This window comes from Cheilinus undulatus, linkage group 5 (genome assembly GCF_018320785.1).
Source record: "Cheilinus undulatus linkage group 5, ASM1832078v1, whole genome shotgun sequence".
NCBI lineage: Eukaryota > Metazoa > Chordata > Actinopteri > Labriformes > Labridae > Cheilinus > Cheilinus undulatus.
This window is the reverse complement of record NC_054869.1, coordinates 5,416,586-5,441,066: the sequence shown is the minus strand read 5'-3', so window position 1 is coordinate 5,441,066 and position 24,481 is coordinate 5,416,586. Positions and strand designations below refer to the sequence as shown.

The 24,481-nt window shown below is 40.3% G+C and overlaps 1 protein-coding gene across 1 annotated transcript in view; it reads right to left on the bottom strand.

The window, feature by feature from the left end:
- limk2 (LIM domain kinase 2) overlaps window positions 1-24,481 on the bottom strand; it is a 51,058-nt gene that overhangs the window by 25,526 nt on the left and 1,051 nt on the right. The window contains exon 3 of the mRNA XM_041788332.1: window positions 4,573-4,708. Coding sequence (XP_041644266.1) covers window positions 4,573-4,708 — 136 coding nt within the window. The remainder of the gene's footprint in view (window positions 1-4,572; window positions 4,709-24,481) is intronic.

The following is a 24,481-nucleotide window of genomic DNA, read 5'->3' as shown; positions in this document are numbered from 1 at the left end:
GAACGCCTACAACCTCTGCCCACTAGGGGCGCTGTCACCACAAACGGCGACCAAGGAGAAAAGAAGGCGTAGAAGAAGACGAAACTCCTTCCACTGGTCTTTTCTTCCACATAAACAATGAAAACACAGAATTTACGTTGTCTTGTGGTTTCTGCTCTTTCGACATTATCAACAGCCGGCAAGGTGGTGAGCTGTCCAGCATGTCGTCCTTTACACGAGACGAATAAATCAGCACGGACTAAGACGTGTTGCCATGGCTACCCAGACGCCAAGGGAGGTACCGACATGTATTTGAGTGTATTAAATCACATACAAATCCGTATATCGTTACGCTTTATGCCACTTCCTGCCTTTGGTTCACAAGTTAGTCTGCTTTGCGTTCACACCTCCAACGAACCGCACCAGGGTTCGTTAGGGAGTGGACCGAGACCACCAGTTTCAGGCGGTCCAGAGTCCGCTTGTTTGGTCCGCACCAGAGTTCGTGTGAGTGTTCACACCACTCGAAATGAACCGGACTATCCAGGAAAACGGACCAGAGTTCGGTTAAAGCGGACCAAACAGCTCTGGTGTGAACGCACCCTTAGTCTAGTTTTAGTTATCACAGATCTATTGTTGTTAGTCTTGGTCTATTTTTTTTGTCATGGATAAAAAGTCTGTCGATGAACATTTTTGGTCATAGTTGTAGTCGACGAAATTAACACTGCTCCTTGGTCTAAGATTCCCTGATCTGTGTCATAAAAGGGCCCCATAGTTCCATAGAAGCATCTAGATTATCATTTATTTTATAGATTAACTTCTCAAAGGAGGCTGTTTCTGATAGAGCCATGAAAACACTCGGCAGGTGTGATGAGTGTGATATCACATGATCCAGTTTACATCGCCAACAAAGGTTGAAGAACTAACGTCTGGGTTCTCGATGTTGTTTATCATCTTGATCATATTTTTGGTTAAGGTGAAGATGCTTTAAGTGTTTTGGATTCTGCTAATGTTGTTGGTGTCTTTTGTTCTGTCATCTTTGTCTTTTGTTTGGGTTTTGTTGCTTTGTTCTTCTGTGTGCCTCTGCATATGTCAGAGCACTTTGTAAACCCATGTTTTTAAAAGTGCTATACAAATAAAGTTATTATTATTATTATTATTATTATAGTATAACTAAGACAAATGTTACACTGTAGAATTTTTCTCAGGTCTTATGCAGATATTTTTTTCTGAAAGAGGGTTATATAACTTAATTATAGCACAACTTTAGCACAAGTAGAAACAAGTCAGTTACATAACAATGCCTCACTGAAGTTTACCAACTTTAACTGATCAGACATTTGTCATATTAGACTACAGCTGTCACTGCAGCAGAACTTTAACTTCAGTTTGATACCAGTAACAGTTAAATGATGTAAATACTCATTTTAATGCCACAGAAAGATAAATAGAAGTCCTAGTCATTTTTTCTTTAATTACCAATTTTGAGGCAAACTCCAGCACAATGTCCAAACTGCACAAATATGTTGGCAGCATTTTAGTACAAAATCCTTGGCAATGTCTTCTGAGCACTGTTAAAGTTTCAGTGATTTTTGATGTTATTGTTCATTCAAATAAAAGAGAATGTGTATTGCAGCTTTAAACTGTTAAACAACCTTTAAAGAGAGAAGGAGAAGTGATTTCTCCTTTAAAAGTCACTGCTTTCATAACAGCTGTGTGTAAAAGCATGAGGACAAATGATGATCTGAGTGGTGGATTGTGGGTAAAATCTCCAAAGCCTCTTCACCACAGAGGACTGAACATGGTGGCCTCCAAACCGCCTCGTGTTCCAGCATCTTCCACCTCGATGCTGTGTGTATTTGGGAAGTGAACTGTGGAGAACTTCTGTACAGAGAGGGAACATAATGGGGCCTCAAGGGGGAGTTCACAAGTGCCGGGGTCCACGGAGCCCCATGTGCTGCGTTCAACAGCAGCCAATGTAAAGTCTCACTCATCTGTAAATGCAATAATGCCCTCCCCTCCAGATTAGTATTGATCTAGAGCAGCAGAGAGAAACTGGAACATGGAGAGCACTGACACGCTCTGTGGGCTCTCTGGTATTATTTAAGTGGAGGAGGAAATTGTTGGCAATTGCTGTTATACGATCATGGTGAGGCAACTTTAAAGCCTGGCAATCCCATGTAGCAGCAGCGGTCTAATATTTCACCCTGTGTCAGGCTTTATTAGACTGAAAGTATGCAATCATGACTAATCAGAGTTTAGATGAAGGAAAGCAGCCAACTCTATCTCTAGATCTTTGACTAGAGGTGGGATAAATCATCCATTAGGCTACGGATCACCACCAAGACTCATGAGAAAACTATCTTTTATCATCTAACATAGATACCATTAGTTTTGTAGTCTAGTCTCAGATTGAGATATGCCCTGAGCTAATAAAGGCTTTTTGACATAATCCTTAACTCAAGTGAGTGTGCCTGAAGACAGCCCTAGCAGTTCCCCTTTTATAGACAACGCTCCATTCTTCAAGAGCACCTGAATTTTACCTGGAGCTCACCACACAAAAAACTAAAAACTACCAGGGTCTAAATTATTAGCCCCCCCCGATGCTCGTCTCCTGAAACTCGTCTCCTGAGGAATCTCAGCCCATTCCTCTTTGGCCAATCTCTTAAGCTCCTACAGATATGATGGTCTTCTGGCACGGACTTGGTCTTCAGTTCACACCACAGATTCTCAATGGGATTTAAGTCAGGGTTTTGGTCAGGCGACTCATTAACGCTCACTTTGATCTTCTGGAGGTAGTTCATCACCACGAGCGACGGATGTTTTGGGTCGTTGGAAGACAAAGCGACAAGCAGCCAGTTTAGCTGCTGACCGTTCTTCATGAGTCCTTCCACCTTTACCAGATTCCCAGTTCCAGACTCACTGAAGCGTCCCAACAGCATAATCCTCCCATCGCCGTGTTTCACTGTGACCGTCTGTCACTGCGGTTTTCTCTGGATTCTCCTTCTGTCTCCAATCACCACCAACGCCTATGTCACCAAAGAGCTCTAGTTTGGTCTCATCTGACCAAGGGACACGCTTCCAGGATCAGGATCATTTTTCCAGGTTGTCCTTAGTAGACTTCAGTCTGGCTTGAAGGTGTGTCTTCAGCAGAAGTGGACTTATCTCAGTCCATTCCTGTGCAGGACTCTGGTGATGGTCTTCTTTGAGACGACTGTTCCTGACTCGTCTAAGCCCTTCACAAGTGTCTTTGCAGTTTTTCTGGGGTCTTCAGACACATCTCGCACTAGTTTTCTCTCCAGAGTCTCTAGCTGGTTTCCTTTACAGTTTTTTTTTGCAAAATAAAAGCAATATTTCTTTAATTCCGACTAAATACAATTGCACTTTGAATGTGTTTCCATTGAAGGGAGTTTTGGGCATGAACCTTGCAGTTCTTGTAAAATCCAGTCTCGCGTGAATCCGCTACAAGGAAGCTGGACGCTCAAAACCTGTTACATGTTGGTAAGGTTATGACTATGTCGTCGCCTTGATACTTCTGAACCAAACTTGAAGGCAACGGATGACAGTTCAGAGGCCCAGTCCGTATGCAAGGCAAAAGCCACATATAAGGGTATAAGTATGATGTTAAGAAAAGTCTCGCCTCCACACGTACTGCGCCAAGTTTTTTATTGCACTATTTAGATTTCCACATTTCTTAGGGTAATGGAAACACAGCTACTGAAATCTTTCTCTTCCTTCCTCTGCCAGGCTTGTTCTGGACTGTGTGGCTCTCTCTGAATTTCTTCATGATCCTTCTCACTCCAGTTCTTCACTCTTGGAAACGCTGTGATAACTTCTTTGGTTTTCGGCACGATGCTTTCTCCAGTGACGGCTCAAACCCTTACTAAAGTTTTTAGTACGTTTTTATGTTTTTTTGTGTGTGTGTAAAAGCTTTGAGCATCATCTTAGCAACTAAAATAATGTAAGCATTCATAATAAAACTAGAATTTTGAAAAGCTGTGTTAAAAAATCCTTGCTCTGTTTGTTTGCCTGTTAAGCACTTTGTATTATCTTATGCATGACTATAAATAGCAGCCATGCCTTATTGGTCATTTTGAGGTTTCAATATGAATTTTGGCCTTTTCATAACCAGCTAAGTTTCCACACAGGAGCTTTAAATGACATTTAAAGACCACTGGCAGCAGAAAAATTAGATTTTTTTGGAGTATATCGTATCAGAAAATAGCATCTGCAACCAGGCTGAAGACACATGCCTTCTTTGGGTAAGATTGCAAAAACCTTGGATCCCAAATATTCCCTAATGCAACCTGACAGCTTCTTTGTTGCATTGTCCTCCCTGCTAAATACCAACGTCTTACAAGCCACACCCACTGTTTGTAACCGTCTGCTGCAAACATGCAGCCCACATGCCAAAAGACTAGTACAAATATGAAACCAAAACCTTATACAAAATTTAATCTTATGAGGCTTTAGTTCAGATGGCACTGGTTGATAAGTTTCAACAGAAATTCCTTCACCAGTTAAATGCCTTGAATTGACATCACCTGCACATCTTCAGGTATTATGTGAACATAACGTATGCAGCAGCAGGCTCACCATGGCAGGTCCAGTCATGAGCAGAGAGCAACCGTGGCACAGCTCCCCAAACTTCTCCCAGTAGTGTTTGCGGCAGTACAGCTTTCCGTCCTTCTCATAGTACCAGTTGGTCAGGTGATCGCAGCACACGGAACACCTGAGAGGATGAAAATCAGTCGAGGTCATGTTTGAGCAGAACAAAAGAAGACGAGCAGAATAAACATGAATCAGACAAGAGGTTTGGGCGCGGACTTTTCCAACCGTAAACAATCGCCTTGGAGGTGAAATGGCAGCCGCTCAAAGGGCTGGTGTGTTATTTCAGAGACATGTTGATAATTGTACAGGTATGCACTGAAGCCGATGTCTCAAAGATCTTCAGCCTTCCACTTCTCTTAATAACAGGTCCGCTCTGTCTCCCATCTGTCTCACTCAGTTATCAACAGAACATTGCATGCAAAGCAAAAATCAATTTCAAGATAAATCCCAGATCAAATCAGCATAGGGGTGGGGGGGATAATGGGACTGAATACCCAGGGCTCAAGTGGAGAACTTTTTTGTGCTGCAATTTCTCTGTTTAAATACATTTTTCTCTCAGTCGTAGCTTTCATACTAACGGTAAAACTGTCCAAATAAATGAATATGGCAATGAGTCTCCCTCAACCTTGTTTATAGGATTAATCTTTTGAGTTTTTGCCATTAATAGTCTAAAGAAAGGCAGGAAACGTCTCTCTGCAGATGTAAGAACAATAGGAAACAGGTCTGACAGGAGCTCAGCAGACATATCGGCTAACTGACTTGAGGGTTTCAGACCCACAGCTTGAGTCGCTCTACCCATCTCTGCTGGACAACAAGTGTCCAGCAGAGATGGGTAGAGACCTTTTCAATCAAACTCATGCTTCAAAAGGTTCATTTACTTCCCAGTAAACCACTGATTTTTTGAGCTGTTGTCTACCAGGCTGCAGGGGTTAGTTCTCTTGCCTCACAGTAAGAAGGTTCCTGGTTTGAATCTCAGTCAGGGCTTTTCGGTGCGGGGTTTGCATGTTCTTCCTGTGCATGTATTAGGGCTCTCAGTTTTTTCAGGAAAAAAAGCTAATGTTCGAGGATATCTGAACCCCACTCCATTCCATCCCGTGCGCAGTTATCTTTCATTGAGCTACACTCAACAGGAGTTCAACATAACAAAAATAACAGTCCTAAAAGACTTTACATGAAAAACATTTTCCTGTGCTCAATGTGATCCTGATAGCACCGTGAATGATCCTGGTTGTTTTTGTGTTATATGCTAGAAAGACAAGCCTGTCAACATGATATGGATCGAGCGCAGCACAAATTTTATTTACGGTATTACCCGTAGACAAAGAACACCCACTTAGATTGTACAGAGGTTCCCAGTTTGCACAAATGTTTATGAAGCAGGCTTCTAGAGCAATGGTTCCCAACCTTTTTTCTATTGAGCCCTCCTTCACATATCTTACAAGAACTGTGGCTGCCCCAGGACCCACACGAAATAAAGTGACATTGCTGTCAAAAATACAGGTCAGTTTAAATTGTTTTTATTGTTTAATGCGAAACAAAATGCACAAGTGTTATATTACCCAAAACCCTTGTATGAACCATTCATGTGTTTTAACATGACTTGAGATAATCTGAGTGAACCCAATTCTCACAACCTTAGAGCAGAAAGACGCTTGCGCCCCCCGCCCCCTGAAATCTCTGGCTCCCCCCCAAGGGGGTACCAGACCCCAGGTTGGGAACCAAGGTTCTAGTGCACCCTATCTCTCCACCAAAGCAGCCGTTTGCTGTTGCCAGAAAGAAGAGTCTCCTTTATGTACATCTGCTTCTCCTGAATCACATCTACCCTGATTTTTGTTTTGCCATTCACAGTGTAGAATACAAACTATTTCAGTGCTTCTAAAGTGTTTAGGTCTTATTGTCCGCTCATTGCTCTGCTATCAACATCCTCCATCTTTGTAAAACTGACTTCTTTAAATAAAGGCAACTGTCTTTATTTACTGGGGTCAAAGGGCACTTAAGTTACAGTGAGGGGCCCACTGGTGCATGGTGCACTGATAGATTGAGTATTTTGACATTGAACAGCTCATAACAGTTGGAGTCAGTATTGGGCTTCATTAACACAGGATTGTTTTTTTTTTAATATTGTCATATCCTCGCCAAATTTTACCAGGGTTTACGGTATTACCGCCAGGTGTCAAAAAAAAAAAAAAAAAAAAAAAAAAAAAAAATTATACTAGCACTTGTTGGAATGCACTTACAAGCAGAATGCTTGCCTTTACAGGCGCTCCAATTAAAGTACTCTTAAAACTGCGCTGTTCTGGATCACTTTACAGTTGCCATTCAACAGTTTGACTTTAAAGAAGACCATGCCGCGGTGCCATGCAGCTCTGTGCCAGGCCATGGCATGTGAGTTTCTATGTGCCGGTATGTATGTGCACATTACCAATTTGTCCCGACATCATTAACAGAAGTTCTGTCATCACTTTTAAAGCATCTTCACACTCAGACAGTGGTGCTGCTGGTGGAAACAGACACCTAACCCTAACCCATGACGGTAATTAAAGCAATAACGTGGCTGTTTTTTAATACACCAGTATAACCGTATTACTGCCCATTCCTAGTTGGGGTATGATCTTTCAGTGTTTGAATTTTCAATAAAAACAGACAGCCCTAGCATGTGTGGGTCCTCTCCAGGTACTACAGCTTCCTCCCACAGACCAAAGGCATGCTCGTTAGGTTAAGTGGTGACTCTTATTTGCCCGCAGGTGTGAGTGTGAGTGTGCCTGTTTTTTTGTCTGGCGACCTGTCCATGCTGTACCCCACCTCTTACCCACTGGCAGCTGGGACAGTCTCCAGCCCCCTGTGACCCTTAAGAGGATAAGCAGCAACAAGACAGCAGTCATTACGAACAGCTAGTGGTGTGCAGCTGAGGTACAGTCTATGCAGTGTTGGACAGTGGGCATGAAGTGATGAAAAAATCCATAACCACTTCATTTTCTACTTAAATCAGTTTAAAATGAGGACACTGCAGCATCCTTATTTTAAAAGTTGAGACATAAAACGTGTCACCTGTCTTTACTTTCTCTCTACAGGGTTAGGGTTAGGGTTAAAACTGTGAGCCTTATTGCATACATTACATACCATGGAAGGCATTAATTTATAGAAGAGAGCCTGTGGAGAAACTATAAATCACACAGCTGAACATACACTGAAGAACACAGGAACTTTAGCTGGGGGCATGTTCCCGACGACAACAGCATGTTCTTTTCTTTAACTAGGTGTAGCAGGCCACAGTAAATACCTGAGATGTGCTGGGTCTTGTAAGTTTGCAGAGTTAAAGTGACAGACGGCACAATGAGCCGTTTCACTTCAGAGAGGACAATCCTCCAAGTCCTTGCTGATTGGGGATTAAAGGAGTGTTTAGCAATAACAATAAGCTTCACCAAAATCAAGAAAATTAATAGGATCCTGTTTTTGAATGAAACTTAACTATCGCTTACACAACAACCAACACGGCTTGTTAAACCCTGATAGAAAAAAATCTACAGGGGCAAAGTCCTTGGATCACCTGCTTGTTGAATGTGCAGTTTTTCTTGCAGCCACTTCAACTTGTCATTGTGTAATTTCTTATCTACATCAATGTAAACAACAGCAGAGAATCTGTCAGCCTCCTGGTCAAAGGTGAAAACCCTACAGGTCTGATTTAAGTGAAATATTACAAGAAAAGGTAAAATTAAAGAAGGCTGTCGAAAATTTGCTTTTGATACAATATAATATCAGGACTTCCCCCAGTGCATGATAGGCCTGGTGGGCCGCCAGGCTCAAATTTCCCCAAAAACAACTGCAAAGTGGCTGGTCTCTTCATTCGTGCGGTTTTACGCAGTGCCAAGGGCTTTGATGCTGTATGACACACATAAACATGACACTCACACACATATACGGACACACACTCGCGCTGGCGTGTTGGTAATGTAGACTGGAGGCTTCTATCTGTTTAGGGTAAAAGTTTGAGTGTTAGAGGATAAACTCAGACCTGAACATTCTCTCTGCTTTAGAGGGCCTCTCTCTCCACGGAGGATCAGTGTGTCAGCGCCGTGTGTTTGTGTGTGCGTGTGAGCTCCAGCTGTGTGTCTGTCTTGCTCGTGCGAGCCAAGGCGTGCAGTGTGTCTGAATATTATTTGAGTAATACTCCATCTATATTCTTTGTTTGTTAAGGGCGATCTAAATGATAAAACCTGTGCAAATGCGTGCATAATTTAAACGTCATTAACACAATTAACATTTGATACTTTTGTATAATGATTTGCCATATATCGATCATTAACGCATATAAAAGACGAGAGAAACTCCGAAACTTTAAATCAGTTCACTGAGGCAGTCAGAAACAGAGGCAGAAGGATTAAAGTCTGTAACCGTTCAACTTTGGAGTCGAAGGGAATTAAACTAAACAGTGATTTTTTTTGCTTATATTATTAAACAACAGACATTACAGCTGTTTAATGTTCTGCAAATGTGAGCTTCATGCACCAAATATATGTCATCTATTATTTAAAAAGATATTTTAATTAATTTTAGACTCATATGAAGACATTTCCACCATACAGTTTAAAGAAGAACAGAGCAGAGGACAGCACGCGTCGTACTGTATCATACCCTTTGTACCAAATTTGACATAGCTCATAGTTTTCAACATCAAAATTGTGAATAGTGGAAATACTGAGTGGCTTGTAAGGTTGCAAACCACTAACCACTGTGGCTGGTGAGCAAAAAAGTTAATGTCAAGCCCTGTATGTGTATATTATTATTGTATACATAATTGTATTATGTGTATGTTATGTAATTAATTATGGTAATTTATTTTACTTTTAAGACAATATTTATTTTAATTGTGTTTGTTAAAACAGTATTTCAGTGTGCCTTTTTGTAAGACCATAGTTGGTGTGCAAGTCCTATTAAGAAATGTCTTACAATAACGTATAATAGTCATAATTTCGTATTTCTGTCAACTTTTAACAGTTTGTTTTACAAAAACATGGTGGGCCACCGATGGGCTGCTGGTGGCCCGCCGGCAGGCTTCCCTAGTGGTCCTACTGCCAGGCTTAGCAAGATTTCTGGGGGAAACCCTGAATATGAAACAATATGCAGAACTGTGAAAAAGACTGAGGTCACAGTTAGCTTCACCGTTTTAGCAAATACAACCAGAAACGTCAAGACATATGTAACACTAATCAAACATACAAAAGAACAAAAACATAGCTTTAAGGACCTTATGGCTTCTTTAGGCAGAAGACAGGATTTAGTGTGGCCTCCCTTTGAGTCCTTCAGAGTTCGTCTGTCTTCTATCTTTCTCTGTCCATGTGATCCCATAATGCCTCGGTATTACTCAGGTATGGATGCTGTGAAGGTCAGCCAATGACTGTCAGAGTTTTATTATCTGTTTTGTTCTTTAAATACATTTCCCTGCATTGGCAGAGGACTGGGGATTGTTGCTTTGCTGGAAAATATTTACTGTCATGAAAAGAACAGGGATGAGGATCGATAATTGTTATTTTATGATTTTGTTTCTGGGCTTTTACGTGCCTTTATTTGACAGAGGAGGATAGTGGACAGAGACGGAAATGGGGCGAGAATGGGCAGTTTGAACCGCGATTGATAATTTTAATTGACATGGATACCCTTATCAGTACTCCTTATTGATACTACTATCAATACTTTTCTATAGATTGGTGGAAAGACAAAATGAGGACTAGGGCTGGGAAATTAATCGCAAATTAGATTAAACCACAATATGGCCTGCTGCAATTTACAAATTTTTAATTTGAAATGTGTCAGTTTGATATATTCACTTTTTGCAGCAGCAAAGATTCAAGTGTCAACACAGCGATCCCTTTAAATATGACAAACTTTTTACTAATCCCTGCTTGCATAAATGCTGATGCACCACGCTGCTGCTGCTGTTTGGGAGAATTCTCCTCCTCCACCCCAGCCGCCTCCTTTATAGCTCAAAGCTTGGTGCATTCTCATATTCAGGTTCATGCTACTGATGATCCATTGCTTCTAAAATAATTTCAATATTGTCAATACACATTGCCATAAATGTATCTATCCATACCGGGGTTTCTAGCTATGCACTCCCTGAATCAAAGCATGCTGCTAGACTTTCCCAGGGGACATCTTTAGAGCAGAGCGTCCTCCGCCAAGTAAATGATCAATTTTAAAATAAAATGGTTAAATGTATGATGAGCATGTTCCTGACTGAATGTAGGTTGTAATATAGAATGATTTATTGCTTGAATTTGTAAAAAAAATAAATAAAAATAAAAATAAAAATTAAAAATACATAAGATGAGGAACCTAAAAAAATCGCATATTAAATTGCAATCACAATACTGGGGACAAAATTGCAACTAGATTATTTTTGCAAATTGTTCAGCCCTAATATGGACAAATATTTACATGAGTAAATTATCACTATCAGCAGCACCTCATCCTGGTGCTCGTTAATACAGTGGCTACATATCTGGTTAGTTAATGGACATAGTAATAGTAGCACAATAGTAGCACTAGTAATAACAGTAACAACACAGATCTTGGTTTGATTTATTTCATAGATGTTCCTCTTCCCTTCTCTTCACAGTTTAGCAGTGCTTAGTCTGCAGCTTACTCTACTTCTGAAACCTGCAAACATGGCTCCTAACATACTTAAATGTAAAGGAGACAAGAGAAGTTTAATTTTAAAGCACCATATGAGAACAAGTTCTTCAGTTTGGTATCTGCAATGACACTGATACTGGTATCGGTGCTTCTGTAACCATGACAACCCTGTTAAGGATTGCTTCCTATCCAATCTTTCATCTCAGAAAAAGCGTGTCACTTAAGCGGACATTCCTGGCTGAAACTTCAGGACGATGTGAGCAGAGAGAGGAATGCTGAAGTTTCTCTCACAGATGTAAAAGCACCTGCAGCTTCAGTGCTCCTTGAACAAGCTGCACTGGTTCTGCAGAATGGTGGCAACAGTTTCTCCTGCAAGATCTTGGCCAAGGATGAGCAGCTCTGTCAGGGATTAAGTTACACAGACGTCTGGCTGCTGCAATCACGTTTTACAAATGCACCAAATGTTTCTCAACACGTCTATTTTTGTTTGGGTTTGGAGTGTTATTGACGGACACAGCAAAATAGTGATGCATCAATGTATTGCTTTAACATTAGTACTGGCCAGCTCTTGAGACATACAGTATGTGGTATCAACATAGAACCAGGAACTTTGTCTTCCATTACAGTAGATACTTCCATGGTGCCTCGTCTACTGAGCTGGGTTGTCATAGCATGGTTGCCAAAACTGCTGTAGTGTCCTGCACAACAACAATGGAGGACAGTGAGGCAATAGCGTGCCTGGTTTCTGGTCAGCCCACTTGGGATGCTCCATGTGATCAGTCTGATTACCCAGTGTTTGTGTCTTAGCATCATATGTTGGGATACCAACAAAGAAGCACGTACCAGTGATGATCCTTGATGAAAAACAAAAATAAATGGGTCGAGTTTGTACCACAATTTGGAAAAGCACCAATGTGCAACCAAACTCTAAGAGCTCTGCAGATGTCAATAATCTGGGAGTCAAATCTCTTAAAGTCCCTAATTTCAAGTCTGGAATCTAAAACAATAAGTCAGGTTTCTTCTTGCTTATTTGTTCTTTAGTTTCAGCATGCAGCAGCCTCACACATAATGTTTCTGCAGGTAAGGTCGATCCAGGCTCTTTACTGACTCTGGCAAAGATCTCACATATTTCAAAGTTTTCTGGCATTAGTTAAGAGGGAGCCATCTGTCTTATGGAGCAGAGATCACATTTCTGTTTCTATTGTGGAGGGAAGAGTGGAGAAAAGAGGAAGTGCCGCTAGCCTTCAACATCCGTGTGAAACAATAACGCAAGGAAATAAACAGTCTGTTCGAGTGAGATGAAAGAGACAAACACGGAGATCAGACACGAGGTCAGAGTAATAATGACTGCGGTCTGATTCATCACTCTGTGACATGTTGGGGAGCAGAGCTCAACGCCTGCTAAGGTAAAGAGCCGGTGAGTAATGGTGGCTCTGCTGATGGGGACACAGCTGTGATGAATGCCACACGTCTGATGCATGTGAAGATGTCACACTTTAGATGAGGAGTATCTGAGGACTAGTGTACCCATTCACTGTGTATAAAGAGGAAGAAGATATTCATGATTAATCCTTAAAGGACAAATCTAATTTTCACACTGCCTACATCGCCCATCCATTCATAGGATCCTGTGGAGAAACGTCAAAGTGAGGGGGAGCACGTAAGACTGCCAGAGATATCTGGGATTTAGTCCCTTGCTCAGGACACATCTGCAGTACTCAGGAACTCAACTGGTACGTCTCCAACTATCAGACAAATTTCCAGACCTGGACTGACAAAGACATGAACCTGCAAAAATATCACAATAACAGAAGCTGGTTATTGTAATAAGGGTTATAAATGGGCAGAAATTAGGGCTGGGCAACAAATCAGTTGAATCAATATTTTGAAAAATTGAAAATCGTGATTTCTGTTAAACTTTACTGCAAAAATACCAAAAATAAAAGCTACTGTCAGAAGCTTTAGTTCTATGCTGGCTTTGGCAAACTTGTGAACAAAAAGATGCAATTTATTCATTTTTCTCATGTTTAATCAGTGTTCTCAAACTCGAGGAAAACGTCCTCTCAAAACAAAGAAAAAACATCCTGCTCAGTTTTAGTAATAATAATATTCACTCTTAATCCTTTTATTAGAAATTGAAAATAAATGTAGTTTCTGTCTGCTTGCCAGCATTTTTATTTGACACGCATTCTGTGGCAGATGACGAGCAATCAAAAACAAATATTTGTATTATTTCTGTATTCACTAGGGCAGTGGTTTTCAAACGTTTTTCACTCAAGGCACACCTAAGATTGAGTCAAAATCTGAAGGCACAACATATCTATTCCCATGCAAAATAGCCTCTTTAATTCTTGTTGAGTCAGGAATACTTGTCATACATTTTATCATTTTATTGCAAAATTGATCTACAGTTAAACTTGGTGGTGAAGGCTATGTTCAAAATATGCTCCCTGGGTTAATCAAGCAGCATGCTTTGAATTTCCAGGGGCACATGACTACAAATGAATTTTAAATGTGGTTTCATTTAAAATTCTGTGGCACGTTGATATGATTTAAAATCAGGAGTCTGTGCATTGATTTGCTTTTTTTAAGCTGACTGAAGGCTCTGCATGTTGTTCCAGCTGTTTGGATCAGTTTCCTCTACCTTGAGTGATGCGATTCGGCAGCGACCAGAGCTGAAAGTAGAGCTGCCGCGTATATCCAATGAAGTTGAGCGGAGATTCTGGGTTGTGCTGGAGCCTGACCGAAGCGAGGGCAGTGGAACTGCACTGATTCACTACAGAAGGAGGGATATGCTCCACAGAGCATTTTGCTGGCAGATCCCGGTGTATCCATTGTAAGTGGAAACTGCAGGTTACTTATGTGGGTTAGCACCAGTCATTGCAAACACCAGGGCGGAGTTGCACTATTGAGCAAAATTATCTTGGTCTGCATGATCACAATCATCATATTGGATACATCTGAACAAACTGCAGTACATACAAATTATTTTTAATGGAAAGTAGGAAGATCTTTAGAGGTAGGCTGCCTCAATTTCTAGAGATTTGCAAAAGCATTTGTGTGAAAATGGCCAAACAGCACGCAGAAGGAAAGCATGCTGCAACAGGTCTGCAGAGTATGAGAAAAATATGTGAGATGTAGTCACACTGTTCAGTATTGCACTAACAATATTTCAATATAAACTCACTGTTTATCTGTTCCTCGTGTTCTATACATTACATGTGTGCAACATGTTTTTTAAAACTTGTTTTATTTATTGGGATAAATTCAGCCTTGCCATTTAATTTGCAGGTCTACTTGTGGTCTAAAGAACCTTCATTCAAAATTTGCAAAGCTAAATAAGATCATGAAGCTTTTGAGTTTTAAAATGTCTATTTTTGATGCTGCTTTTGCTCTGTTGGTTGAGCAGGTGCTGATAAGTAGAGGCTGCAGTCCTCAGCACACTGGGTGCAGGAGTAAATCCAGATCCTACTGCTGTTTGGTTTACGTCCACCCCTACTCTCTTCTTCAATGCTTCCTGTTCTTCTTCAGCCATCCCATCAAAATAAAGGTGAAAAGGACCCAAAAAATCTTAAACTAAAGTGAATTTTCTACCCTTAAATCCTGCTATCAGAAGGAATTTAAAGTCCATCATGTGCACAGCTTTATCAGACAAATATCCAGTTAAATTAACCATGACTTAGGCTACTTCTTAGAGATCCCAATGGATAAATGTAATTCCTCAAATAAACGACAGGCTCGTGAAAAGTTCTGTATGTTAACTGGGCAGTTGTAGGTTTTAGTGTCTGTCCAGGTGTGGCCGGAAAAATAAAAATCTCCACCTCGTCTGCCTTATGCAGCACAAAAACATTCCCAGACAAACCCAGCTGATAAACTCCAATTATTGCCCATTATGTCTAAAATCTATCAAGATAAAGTGATGTAAGAGCGCTTGTAAAAACTTCCCTCATCGTGTGCGGCTGAATAGCGGGGTGGGCAGGCTCAGGTGGTTCTTTAATGAACAATGCAGCGTTCCCGGCTGCATAAACACTACAGAGTAAACATTACTCATTTCCTTAAATCCGCATTCCTGCAGCAGTGAATTCCTTTGTTGAATTATGGAGTGGAGATAGTTGGAGAGTGACCTTAAGCCGTGGCCTTAAAGACCTGACGAGGGAGTGTTTGGCTTTGGGTGTGAGTCTGTCTTGTTTAAAGGGACAGTTACTGTATTTCTCACATGGAGAGCGAGTTACAGATGTAATATGGTATGCAGGAATTTTGCAACACAGCTGATCATGCAAATCATCAGCATTATCCATCAACTGGTCCATCAGTTACATAAATTCTGTATGAGGGTTCTGCAAGGCTAAATAAAACCAATGTGCATTTTTTGCACTGATTCATAAAGACAGAGCTAACATTGTCACTACTCGAGTCATCAAAACTAAAACAAACATAAAGAACATGTATAAGTCGTGTCCTGCCCTACACCTCACATATCTACAGCATGGGATATTCTTCACATCTATGGAGGCAACATCCCATAAAGAGTATTTGGGAAGTCAGGCCCATTACAAAATAGCTCAGAGGCTGACTGAACAAACGCCCTGTCTCATTCATCTCAGGTCAATCAGAGCAACAAAAGCACATGTCATAGTAAGCATGCACATGCTGCTGAGGAGTAAGACTGGAAGCCATCATCATGTCAGGACAGCCAGCCTCTTGCTGAGGCTGATCAGGGGTCGGGAGGTTACTGGTGATTGATGTATTCTCTAAGGAGGAACAAGGTTAAGATGGACTGAAAATAAACCGTCTTTGAAAGTTTACAGGGCTGTATCAAAGATAAAAATCTGTTATCCCAACAACCCTCAGCTTTTTGTCCTGCCTCTAATCAACATTATCTTTCCTGTAAAGTGAAAATAAATCAATACAAATAAAACACTCCTGAAACAGTATGATGACAGCATCTGTAGCTCCACTTCCAGTAAAGTCAAAGATCTGTCTTTGGACAAATCCCACAGAAGTCTGCAGTGGATGTCTGGGACGTCGGACTCACATCTCTGAATCGCTGTCTAGGAATGCAGCAGGCAGCCAAGCGGAGGGTGCTGTTACCTATAGACCTCAAAAACACGGCCAGGTTTACTGGAACAGGAGTGACGTCAGCTTGTAAGAATGTTACACAAGGTGGAGGTGCACGGAGGGCAGAGTGGCAGCGTGTGGACAATGGACAATAGGAGCCCCACGGGGGAGGGGGCACAACTTTGTCAAGGGCGTCTTATTTTTGGCTTTATGACTTTTTTTCTGACAAGTTCAAAGTCTTAGCTCCTTATCACTTTAAACAAGCTTTTAGAATCTTATAATTGTGTTGACAAAACAGGGAGCCGGGATTTAGATCACTGCAGGGTGGGTATCTCTGTCCTTATGATGAAAATGATCACAGAAGATCAACCCTTACAGCGACAGGACTGCAGCACAGCTATCTTTTTTTTTTTTTTTTTGGGGCGCATTTTGTGCCTTCATTATGCAGTGGTAACCTTGCAAAGCAGATGGATACGGCCGTTTCCTTGTTTTTCACTGGCAAATCCATCTTGCAAAGCTCCCATCTGAACCGTTTGGGCCTGGTTAGAAAGTGACAGGACCAATCAGCGACGAGGGGCAGTACTTTCAGGCACATCAGAGTCGTGACGTAAACAAGCAGCAGCAAGAGCTGGTGCAGTTATGGAGGAAGAGATTAGCATGGATGCTGCTAAAGCACCAGTTTTATCATAACTTGACAACATTTCTTTGTTGAAAGAAGAACAAACAACAGCAGTGAGTAGTTTTCTTTTCAAAAACGACAAAAGCCGAGTACTTACACGTCTATAGTTGCCATGTTTTACTTTCGTCCTCCACTCAACCATCAGTGCGCCCCGAGCCCAGCGATCTTAAGAAAATATCATGCATGTACTGCTCGTTAGTTAAAATTTCTACGAATAATTTTTGCTAAGCATGAAATGTTTACCTCTGAGTAATGAATTTTATTATAGAGCACATGCTTAACACGACAAGATGCTCTGCAACAAAACCCTCAACTGACTGTGACTTAACAACTCTGCATCGCAGGAAATGATGGTATAATTGCAATGCAATCACAACAAATAGGGGTGGGTAAAAATATCAATTAATTGATACATCGCAATATTTCCTCCCCCAATTCAATATTGATTCAGCAAATCCTCTGAATCAATTCACCTCCTGGCCAGTGGGGGTCGCTGTGTATGGACGGAGGCCGCACTCGACCAAACAACAACTAACCATAACCATGTTATGTGAGGTTTATCACAATTTCCAAGAGGACAGAAATATTATTTAAGTTTACATGCACTTTACTTTTTCAGTGTTTATACAGAACTGTCATGTTTTTTACTTTTGTACTCCATATGCACAAATAAGTTATTATTGTGCAAATTTCTGTTTTATTGCTCAAAAATGTGAGGTGACTTACCAAATATGTCCACATGGGCATGAAAATAATTATTAAAAAAATGTCAACAGGTTATTTGTGTATTTCTACTTCTAACTGAAACGACATTGAAGCATTTAAATCAATATTGAATTGAATCGATATCTGAAAGAATCACAACCTAAAGAATCGAAATCGAATTGAATCGTGAGGTTCTTAACAATACCCAGCCCTTACAACAAATCAATAAGCAAAATGCCAACACCTTCAGTTACTAATTTTATTGATTTATTGTGCAGCCAAAGCAAAAACTGCAAGCAAACTCCTGCAAAACTTCTAAATTGAATGATTAGATTGGAAATGTTAGGTGCTAAATGTTGCAATCATACTTTTGCATCTTAGTCAGAGTGAGCTCCTCTTCTTTCTGTGTTTGTGCAGACATAAATGCAGATTTTGCATCTTTATGAAACTCCAAAGGGACTTTAAAAACATCAGTTTTTGCTGACCTGTGACTTATTAACCCACTGCTGTGCTCCCTATTTCTCTCCTTGCAGCTTTGGGTTAAACCTAAGTGATGTTTGAATCCTTTGCTAAACATTTGGTACTTTTTTATGGCATCAAGATTCTGTTGCTTTAAAACGTGGAATCAAAACGCATAAAAGAGCTGCAGATGTTTCAGACAAAGATGAAGCAGGAGACCGAAACGTTATGCAGCTTTGCAGCACAAAGAGAGAGCGAGAGAGAGTATCAATGGTCAGTATCACAGCTGTGTTTTAAATTTTGCCTGTAAGGCGATGACTCAAAGAGCTGTGTGTGCATTATTTATTCAAGAGTCAGAGTTTGGACAGCGAGGAATCCCAGGTTATGTAAGGACAAAGTGCTGCAGGATCCTGGCTTCAAGAAAGCTATTTCAGACATCACAGTCAGCGTTTAATTTGGTCTATTTTTAAAGGCTTTCTGGGCATGCCAGAAGTCCCCCAGAGCCAGGCTGCTGTCATATAACCAAGAACTTTTATTTTCTCTGAGGGAAAGCTGTGCTTACATCAGAACCATGAGCAGATTCAGCTCCTAATAGCACTCTTTTTTTCATTTAAGAGTCATATAAAGTGATGCAAGTACTGAATAAATTGTCTTTGAACTAAAACAGCTGTGAGCTGACATTAAGTTAACCCTGAGTGTTCTCTTTGGGTTCAATGAGGGTTTTAAAATTGATCACTATTTCATTGCTATTGTGATATACATTCACAGAAAACACATGGGGAAATTCTGAATACATACAGGGATACAGGTAAGAGATACTTCCCAGAATGCTTTTAACCAAACACAAGGCAGACATGGTGGAGACTTTTTCATTTCTCCTACCAAACCTGAGAGTAGGGCTGTGCATCTTCAGTGGTCTGACTGTTCAGTTCATTTATGATTGCCAATGCCAATACTTTGATTCAATATCAAGATGCATGGCCATGGTTTGCATCCTCAGTTCTGTATTATCGCACCAGAATAACTGAAATATACTGGTCTGAGTATGTCCAGAAAATCTGCAAACAACCTCACTTTACAATGATTGCATCGGTCACTGCATCAGTGCAGAACTGATTAATTATTTGCAAATTACAAGTTATGTAGTTATGCATTGATTTAACACCAGTATCGGCCAACATTGGCCAAATTATGTGGCATACTTGTTACAGCTAAATGTTTCAGATCATCAGACTAATTTTGATATCAGACAAAGATAACCTGAGTGAATACAAAATACAGGTTTTAAATGATGAAATAATTTATTATGGGAAAAGAAGTCATCCAAACCTGCCTGGTCCTGTGTGAAAAGCAACTGCCTCAATTCCACTACCCACACCCAAACCGCATCACTACCAGACCTGTTGACTCCAGAAATCCCTTAAATAGAACCAGTCTGACAAGGTGAAGTAGGCTACAAGATCTTAAAAAGCAACACATCATGGAGCCATCTAAAGAATTTCAATAACAGATGAGAAACAAAGTCATTGACATCTATCAGTCTGGAAAGGGTTACAAAGACGTTTCTAAGGATTCACAGTCAGAGCCATTATCCACAAATGGAGAAAACCTGGAACAGTGCTGAACCTTCCCCGGAGTGGCGGGCCTACCAAAGTGACTCCAAGAGCACTTCAACGACTCATCCAGGAGGTCCCAAAAGAATCCAGGACATCTTAAGATCTGCAGGCCTCACTTGACTCAGTTAAGGTCAGAGTTCATGATTCAACAATCAGAAAGAGACTGGCACCCATGGGAGACTTCCCACGCCAAAACCAACACAAAGGCTCGTCTCACATTTGACTAAAAACATCCTGATGATCCCCAAGACTTCTGGGAAAATATTCTGTGGACTGACCAGACAAAAGTTGAACTTTTCAATCAAAAGGACATCATACCAACAGTCAACCATGGTGGTGGTGGTGGTGTGGTGGTCTGGGGCTGTTTTGCTGCTTCAGGACCTGGACCACTTGCTGTAAATAATGGACCCATGAATTCTGCTCTCTGGCAGAAAATCCTGAAGGAGAATGTCTGACCACCAGTTCATGACCTCAAGATCAAGCACACTTGGGTTATGGAGCAGGACAATGATCCAAAACACACCAGCAAGTCCGACTCTGAATGGACTAAAAAATATGAACTGAAGGTTAAGGAGTGGCTGAGTCAGAGTCTGGACCTAAATCTGATTGAAATGCTGTGGTATGATCTTAAACAGGCTGTTCTCGCAGGAAACCTTCCAATGTGGCTAAAACTTTGGCAAATGTTTGCTTGCAGTTTGGGTAGAACAACCAGTTACAAGATTAAGGGGGCAATTACCTTTTCACATAGGAGCCATTGGGTAGGTCTGGACGGCAATGCTATCAAACCCCTACACACTGAGCACAAATAAACTGGCAACCTTTCAGTGCTTAATTGTTGCCAATTAATTCAGACAGCTGCTGGAGTTTGCTTATTAGTTTTTGATGGATTTCTTCCTCTTCAATGCTGCTGTCATGTAAAATATGTGTGGGTTATCTTACCACCATTCACTGAAATAAAGACAGTATCATTTAAAAATATGTGATCTGAGTACTGAACACTTTTCCTTGTCCTCCACTCACATGGATCACTGCCCCACACAGATATCCATCTCCCTTTACATTCCAGTGACCCGTGACAACCAGCAAGCTCCCACCAGCTCCGCTGTGACAATCATTAAACCTCAAAAAGGGACGCAGAGACATCGAGCAAAGTCCTCCAGGAGAGACGGACCGTTTCACTGACCAATCTGTGTCCGCTGACCAGAGGCGTCCCCATACAGACGTCTGTGCGCTGGAATGACATCCTACATGGTGTGTTTTGTGCAGAGAGGCTCAAACACAAAGGAGGATTGTTAGCACACATCTAAGCCCATGTTTAGACTACAAGACCGAAGCTTCCAGGATTATCTACAAGGCCGCTTGACACTGAGGACGGAGCCAGCATGTTGACCAACAGAAAACACAACAATTGTGCCTATCAATACAAGCTGTTTCCCTTCTTCTTTCCATGGAAACAAACATTCACTTATCAGACTAAAGGCAGGAAAGCTGTCCTCACTACGCCGGGGGTTCTCAAACTTTTCAGCCCATGACCCACCTAAAAGAGGTGCCAGAGACCACGGACCCTCACAGTACCAGGGGATAGTTGAAGGACACAGCCATGCACTTTCAAGAATAGTCATGTGAGGACTTACAATTTAAGGATTTTTTAAACATTCCTTCGATTAGAGCATAAATCTCACCAGATGACCAGATTTTTATTTTACATTTAACTGATTTTATGCAAACAATGTTATAAAAAAATGGGAAAAAAATGATTTTAAATCATTTAAAAATACTCTTTATTTTCAAAAGGCATCGATTGATCCCTCTCAGTGTTTAGTGTTAGGCTAAATTAGGGATATTATCTAACCAATTTTGGAAAATGTGTATTTGTAAAAATAAAACGGTAAGTCATGAACACCTGATATACGGTAATTTGTTGTTTTAAATGATCAGAAACTGCAGGACAACTCCTGCATGCTGTCTAAATTGTACAAATAAGTTGGCAAAATTTGGAAAAGTGGGACAAACCGGCAATGAATGAGGATTTTCCTCAGTCCTCATCAGTTCCACCCACTTTAATACAACAACACAAATGCAAGTCCGAGACACCCAGTATTGGGTAACTTTTTGTTTTAATTACCCAAAGTTGGAGGCAAACTAATGCACACAATCTAAAGTAGAGCTGGGCAATTAATCAAGAAACAATCGAAATCGACGTTTAGAGCCTCTAACTGACAAAAACCCGCCATGTCAATTATTTAAATATTTTCCCTTGTAATATCTCTCTCTACTAATGCACCACCCCCTTAAAAACAAACTACTAGCTGTGTATTCACGTGCTAGGCAGCCAGGTAGTTTCATTTCAGCTGTGTATTTTGATTTCAGTTGTCTCAATAAATAACCCTAACTTGTTAATCCCTGCAGGTTCCTCTCAGTTATTCATTTTAAAATTATACAAATATTTACAGAACAAACAAAGTCAGGGGTTAGGGGTCGAATAATAATTCATTAATTGTAATCGAGGTAAAAAGCCCAATTGATCATGATTTTGATTTTTGCCGTAATTGCCCAGCCCTAATCTAAAGTGCAGAAATGTGTTGGCATATGGTAAGCTGGCTCCCTCTTTTTGTTAAAAACATGGCTGAAGATCACTAGGTAGGATCAGGGATGAGCACAAGGCTCTGTCTGCCTTGAAGTTGTTAAAATCAGATTTGCACAAATTAACAGAATTATTGTATAACACTTATAAACAGTTCATACAATGGTTTTGGGGTAAACAAATTTGTGTTTAGGGCTACTCTGTTTGGATTTACACACAAAAATAAATAAAACTTATGTTAATTTTGGCCACAAAGTATCACTACTTTATTGTGTCAGTCCTGGAGGGGCCCAGGTTTTCTTAGATACAGGTAGGGGGGGCTCAATGGAAAAACAGTTGGGAACCACTGGCCTAGGGCACCACCACTCATAGCAAACTATTGGCATATCAGATACTGGCAAAAATCTTGTATCATGCAAAGGGCTGAACAATTTGGGAAAATATTTTAATTGCATTTTTTCCCCAGTGTTGCGATTTGATATGCAGTTAATCCTTAAGTACCTCATCTTATGTATTTTCCAACAAACACAAGCAATAAATCTTTCAATATTATAACCAACACAATATTAGATTAAACTAGGGCTAAACTATTCTGAAAAAATATCTAATTGTGATGATTTTGACTTTTATTGAAAATTGAATATGAATCATTGTATTGAAGGGAATGATAATTTTCAAGTCATCCTCATATTTAATCAGAAAAATTTACAAAAATGAAGAAAGTAAGATTTTTTGTAGACTTTAAAAAAAATGTTTTGAATGATTGCATGATATATAATGCATGACATCTCCGCTGCAAAAAAAAAAAAGTTTTAACCCTGTAGTTAGACTCAAATTTCAGGTTAAAGAAATATTGCAACTTCTGCTATTTGAAAATTTCAGCAGGCCACGTTGCCATGTAAACATGCATCATTAATAGTCTTCATTAACCAGTGGGCCACATTCTCCATTATTTAAATGGTCAACAGAATGTGAGTGAAACTCCTGAGTGTGAGGAGAATTCTTGTTCATTGCATTTATACTAGTACTGACAACCTATTCCTGCAATTTAGACACCATTTGATAATTAAAATCAATAAATGACCCAAAATTGGGAGTTAAGGACTTCTACTTTTGATGCTGCGGTATTAAACAGGTTCAAATATGGCTTGATTTGTACAATCATTTCAAAGTTTATCATTCTGGTATTATGAGAAGGATTTGTTTTTATTTTAACAACAACAGAAAAACAAGACACAGTGAATCACAATTCATCTAAATATACTGGGGTATACACTGTAACGTGTAATGAGCAATAATGTTATCTGTGGGTCTTCTATTCTGTGTACATGAGACTTGTGTGTTTACACGTGAATTGTTGTTGTTTCTATCTATTAGGGATGCAATGATTGTAAAATTCAGGGCTGATGCAGGTCAAATCTTCTGTCCAATAATAAATATCGCTTTGGCGACTGATATGCCCACGTTATTTACTAGTGTTTGCCAAAAGTGCTGATACTGGATGTTAAACCAACGCATCTGTGCATCTCTAACTATTAATGTAGTAGCAGCTGTGTGCAACAATCTGAGTCCAATTACGATTACTTGGTCGAGCTGTCTGCATAAAAATACAAATCATGGAGATGGATTAGGGCCACGACAGATTTTTCAAATTACAATTTAGCAAATGGTGAATCTGATTTTTTACATCATTTTTTTGTGTTAAGACTCACCATGTAAATATTTAACAGGTCACGTTTCTGCCTAACAAACAAACACTTTCTGATGCAGCAGTTAGGTAGCAAGAAGCAAACGGGCTGATGTTTGTCAGCAGAGCCAATATCTGCTGATACTGGTACATCCCTGTTAGATTATAAACATCAATACCTCTTTCAACACTACAGCAACAAGTAAAGGAGTTCTAGGCACCCAAAATTGGGCAATTTTTTAACTTTTAACAACAAACATTGGAAATGAACCCTTCCATGATGACTAAACGTGAACTTTAACAATGTTGTGTGCAATTTGGACTGTTTCATTGCAGTTTTAATGGATTTATTCCTCTCCTACTCAAGGGTGTAGCACAGGGGGGAAAAGGGTACTGACTACCTGGGCCCACAGTAAATGAAAAATGTGGTTTTAGTTTATTTTTTTCTTGTAAAAGTGCCATTATTGATTCAA